This window comes from Astyanax mexicanus, chromosome 8 (genome assembly GCF_023375975.1).
Source record: "Astyanax mexicanus isolate ESR-SI-001 chromosome 8, AstMex3_surface, whole genome shotgun sequence".
Taxonomy (NCBI): domain Eukaryota; kingdom Metazoa; phylum Chordata; class Actinopteri; order Characiformes; family Acestrorhamphidae; genus Astyanax; species Astyanax mexicanus.
In genome coordinates this window covers 4704001-4710000 of record NC_064415.1, presented here as the reverse complement: position 1 = coordinate 4710000, position 6000 = coordinate 4704001, and the positions used below count along the sequence as shown (strand labels likewise).

Here is a 6000-nt window from a genome sequence, read left to right as displayed (position 1 = left end):
CACACACACACACACATATACACATATACTCACACACTCACACACTCACACTCACACACACACACACACATATACACATATACTCACACACTCACACACTCACACACTCACACACTCACACACTCACACACACAGCGAGGGTTGATCTTTTGTGGAGGAACAGTGGGGGATTACAGTGTTCAGGGTTTTGTCTGGTTTGTTTGGAGCTGAAAGAGGAGAGTGATGTGTTCAGCGTTCCCTAACGTTCCTCAGACCTCCCGCACCGCCTGCAAGCACCGCCCCCACAACCCCAACACGCAGCTGTACCACCCTACTGTACCTCGTTTACCACCGGGAACTCCCTACCGCTCTAATCCAACAACACAACCACGATTCAACATCACACGCCTTAATCTCCAGCCTCTAATCCCAACCGCACAACACCAGAATATAACTAACATCTTAGTTTACATTTTCACTATTAGAATAAATCTATATTTTCCAGAAAGTGAAATCAAATTGAGCAAAAAACAAACCCCAAAAACTCCACAGCATTTCTGAATTTCCTGAAAATCCCACAGTTGTAGAAGATTATTTTTTCTTTTTCATTATAACAAAAAAATAATAAACATGTGTTGAAACAAAGTTAAAGCGCTAAAACATGCAATTTATATGTAATCAGTAACATGTTATTATTTTTTAAACACAATAATTACACCACCAACTTTGACCCCTACGTCCGCCATAATCTGCCCAAAACAGTCTTGGCGCTTCAGGAGTTGATCAAACAGGAGCTCAGCTGGACCAGCCCTCACATATATCAGCCAATCAAACAGCAGTTTAGCCCCGCCCACTGCATTGGAAAAATAAAAGTCTGCACACATGAAGTAAAGCATGAAAGCATCCCAGCTAATAAGGCACAGAAAACACTGTTTATGAGTTTAGAAATGCTTAGGTATGAGTGAGATAAATAAAAAAACAATACATAAAAGTTGTATGGACTTAAAATAACAAATTATTCCACTGCAATGAAAATAAAAACACAAATAATACATTTATTTATGTATTTGCTAAACCCTTTATGAGTGCATTAGAAAAGTGCATTATTATATAGAAATCAGGTCTGAAAGAGATAAACTGTCTCTTAAAAACGGAAGGGAATACTGCCCTTTGAGCCAATTTAAGTATATAAACTACGCACACACACACACACACAACCAGCATGTGACTGACTCTTAGACCCGCCCCTTCTCAATACTGATTGGCTAGTAACATGGCAATCAGGCTTCACACTCATTCCATTGGTCACGTTAAAACAGGAAACAAATACTGTAAATGGTGTGAAAACCGAAAAGGATTGTGGGAAATTGAGTTTTATTACACTTAACATTAAAAACAACAACAAAAAAAAACTTTACATTTTAAAAACACAGCACATTTTAAGGGTCGTACATATACAATTATTATTTAATTTACATTTAAATGTCCACTATAAAAGCTTGTTTCTTAAGAAGCAGAACTGTGATTAATCGCAGTTAAACACAGATTATTGTTGTGATTAATCTGTATTTTACCTGCCCTTTATTGCTGATTGCCTGGGTTTTGACCATAGACTTTTTCTCACGTTTGGTATGTTATTTCCTGTTGATCTGTATCGACCCTGCATATCCTGATTACTCTTTGTAATAAAGTCTTTTATACGTATCTGTATTAGCCTGGGTACTGCCTGAATGACAGTTTTCTTTAAAGGCCTTTTTCTTTGTTATTTTGTGCATTTCTGGTTATTGGCGGGACCTGAAGAGCTTAAACTGTGGATTTGTCTTCAGTACAGACTACAGCTGTATCTCCTCACAGAGAATCTACAGAAGCAGATACACAGATCCCGTCTGAGCCCCAAATATATACACCTCTACCAATTCATAATCCTGAACAGACTGATCTTAGAGCAGATATCAGTATATTACTACCTTATATAAATATGGGCCCTCTCTCCGGCGCTGAGGAGGAGGAGGAGGAGGAGGAGGAAGAGGAGGAGGAGGAAGAGAAGGAGGAGGAAGAGGAGGAGGAGGAAGAGAAGGAGGAGGAGGAGTAATAACGGCTAAAGGAAGACGCTCTCTGGATAAATAAGTCATAAATTGGGACTGCGGCTCCGGGGGTTCATCATTTCTCAGCAGCGACAGGGAGGCTGATCATGTTGACTTAACATTTTGTCTGACATTTTACTCTGACGAGCAGAGCCATTACCTCTCTCACTCCTCTCGCTCACTCTTTCACACTCTCGCACACACACACACACACACACACACACACACACACACACACACACACACACACACACACACACACACACACACACATCCAATTCACTGCCATGTTTCAGTCAGGTATGTTATGGTCACAGGCTGATCAACACTGTAACAAAGAGTTAACTATTATTTCGTAAATACAGCCACTACTGCATAACACTCCACACACATCAGATTCAATCCTTCACTCACTACTGTACAACACTCTACATGCACACATGCATCAGATTCAATCCTTCACTCACTACTGTACAACACTCCACACAAACATCAGAATCAATACTTCAGACACCACTTTCACTTTGCAACACTCCACACATCAGATTCAATCCTTCAGACGTGACTTTACACCACTCCACACAAACATTAGATTCAATCCTCCAGACATGACTTTACACCACTCAACACATCAGATTCAATCCTTCAGGCACCACTGTACAACATTCTACAGAAACACCAGATTCAATCCTTCAGAAATGACAGCATAACATTCCTCACACCAGATTCAAATCTTCAAAATTGACTGTACAACACTCCACACACACACACACACACACACACACATCAGATTCAATCCTTCAGTCACTATTGTACAACACTCCACACACACACATCTAGATTCAATCCTCCATTCATGACTGTACAACACTCTACATGCACACACACATCATATTCAACCCTTCAGACACTACTGTACAACACTCCATACACACATCATATTCAATCCTTCAGACACCACTTTCAATTTACAACACTCCAAACGTCAGAATCAATCCTCCAGACATGACTGTACATTACTCCACAGATCAGATTCAAGCCTTCAGACATGACTGTACAACACTGTACACACACATCAGATTCATCCTTTAACCATGACTGTATAAAACTCAACCCACACACATCAGACTCAATCCTTCAGACGTGACTTTACACCACTCCACACATCAGATTTAATACTTCAGACACCACTGTACAACATTCTACACAAACATCAGACTCAATCCTTCAGACATGACTGTACAACACTCCATACACATCAGATTCAATCCTTCAGACACTACTGTACAACACTAAACAACTAATTCACCACAGTGCAACACCCCACACGTCAGATTCAATCCTTCAGCTACTACTGTTACTTTGTATGTGTGTGTGTGTGCGGTTGTGGTTGTGTGTTTGTGTGTGGGTGTGTGTGTTTGTGTGTGTGTGTGTGTGGGTGTGTGTGTGTCTGTATGCATTTGTAGTACTATAATCTCATTGAACTATGAGTTTTTAATTCCTTTGCCAAACAAACAAATAAATGATTAGACAATGTCAGTCTGAGCCTTACTATAAACAGTTCCACAGCACAGAACGAGAGAGAGAGAGAGAGAGAGAGAGAGAGAGAGAGGGAGAGTAAATAAAGTGTCTGTTTCTCCAGAGATCACACTCCCTACACTCTCACACACACACACACACACACTTTCACGGTTACACGCCAGTGGTTTCATAATGCAGTGGAGAGGCTCAGACAGAGGTGAGAAATGCAGTAGTTTTGTGTGTGTGTGTGTGTGTGTGTGTGCGTGTTTGTGTGTGTGTGTGTGTGCGCGTGTTTGTGTGTGTGTGTGTGTGCGCGTGTGCTTAGTAGGGGGTTTAAATCCTGAAAGGAAAAGACAGTGTTGCAATCAAGGTCATCGCAGTGTGAGAGGATTCTTCCTCAATGTGTCGGAAAGACGATCGGAATAACAACTAGAACCAGCAGCGTAGTGTGCGTGTGTGTGTGTGCGTGTGTGTGTGTATGTGTGTGTGTGTGTGTGTGTGTACCTGCCACTTTAGCCAGCAGTGCGGTGGTGATGTTGCGGATGTTGGGCCTCACTCTGAACGTTACGGCAGGACCTAAAACACTGTGAGAGAAAGAGGGAGAAAGAGAGAAAAAAAGAAAGAGAGTGACAGATGAATAGAGGGAGAGAGAGAAAGAGTAAGGTTAGAACTGTGTGTTACTATAGTTTGTGTGTTATAGTTCTTATAACACATTTAACATTCCAGTTCACTGTTACTCCACTGCAATAAATACAAATCTAACATTACAAACGCGTTTACACCAGACCTTTTTAGTTCAGTAAAAACTAGACTCGATACGATATGTTTTCTCCCTGATGTGATTCAATTGGGTGGGCATGTCTACAGTAATCAGATCCTCAGCTCGAACCTTTGTGGTAAGAACATGATCAGACCTCAATCTGACTCAACTATCAGCTGTACTCTAAACTGACTTATTACCAAGATAATTAATACAGCTAAGAACTAATGCCATCTCTGCTCCTGCTCAATGTTAAACTGTACAGAAATAAACACTAGTCAGAATTGAGAATTGTGTTAATGCATTTTGATGTCGTTTTCCTAGTGTGATACTAAACTCTAATCCCAACCAAACCAACCCAACTCAACCCAAACCAACTCCCAACTCAACCAATCCCAAATCAAGACAGACCAACCCAGATTAACCCAAAACCAGAGCAAATTCAACCGAACATAAATCAAACTAACCCAACAAAAACCAAAAACTCAACCAAAATCAGACAAACCCCAATGCAAACCCAACGCCACCCAACCCAATCCAACACAAACCAACTCATCTCAATCCCAAATTAACCAAACCTGACCCAACCCAATACAAACCATCTCAACCCAAATTTACCAAACCTGACCCAATCCAACAAAAAACAACGCAACGCAGATTTGCTTTGGGGTTGTGTTAATTTTGATTGGGTTGAGTTGTTTTTTGTTGGATTTGGGCCAACCTAACATTGATGAAACCAGCCCAATATAAACCAATACAAATCAATTCAACACCCAAACATACCCAACTCAACATAAATCAATCCAACCCAACCAAAACAAAGTCAACTTAACCCAACCCCAGTGCAAACCCAATCCAACTCAACCCAAACTAACCAACCCCCAAAGCAAATCCAACCCAACATTAATCAAACCAATCCAACAAAAATCAACCCAACTCAATCAAAATAACCCAACCCCCAAAGCAAATCCAAGCCAGCATAAATCAAACCAACCCAAACCCACTCTATTTAACCCGACCCAAATTTAAACCAAGCCCAATGCAAACCTAATCCAATCAAACACAAATTAACTCAACTCAACCCAACCCAAATGAACCTAATCCCAGCGAGAATCCCAATATGTAACATTAATCAAACCAATCCATCCAAAATGACCCTATCCCCAAAGCAAACCCAACCCAGCGCAAATCAACCCAACCTAAACCCAACAGTGAAACTCTCAGTGAAGCTACAAACCCCTTATGTGATTTAGACCATCTAGGGGCTTTTATTCAATATGTTTGTCTTCTTTAAGTTGCACCCATTGCTAATACAGATTCTAACTTGTTCAGTGCTGTATAAAAGTATTGACAAGATCAGTATGAACCTGTTGGCACTATGTATCCTTCCAGACATGGGTTGGAACAGTATAAAGCCCCCAGTATTGAGCTGTGGAGCAGTGGAACTGTGTTCTTTGGAATGATGGAGCTCCATCCAATATTTCTGGATAGAACGAGTTGCGTTGTTGTGAAAGAGGTTGAGTGGTGATAATCCAACATCCTGACCTCACTAATGCCATTCCATAGGCTGTAAAGACCAGTTATTCCAGTAGGTGTAACTGCTTCTCATCACTACAACTCCAGCAACAGTAGAGTCTATTTAACTCTACAGTACTT

General features: G+C 40.9%; 1 protein-coding gene across 2 annotated transcripts in view; it reads right to left on the bottom strand.

Annotated features, from left to right (window-relative positions):
- Window positions 1-6000, bottom strand: part of ptprn2 (protein tyrosine phosphatase receptor type N2) — a 365871-nt gene that overhangs the window by 227229 nt on the left and 132642 nt on the right. For both annotated transcript variants that reach the window (XM_049481944.1, XM_049481945.1), the window contains exon 12: window positions 4089-4168. In XM_049481944.1, coding sequence (XP_049337901.1) covers window positions 4089-4168 — 80 coding nt within the window. The remainder of the gene's footprint in view (window positions 1-4088; window positions 4169-6000) is intronic.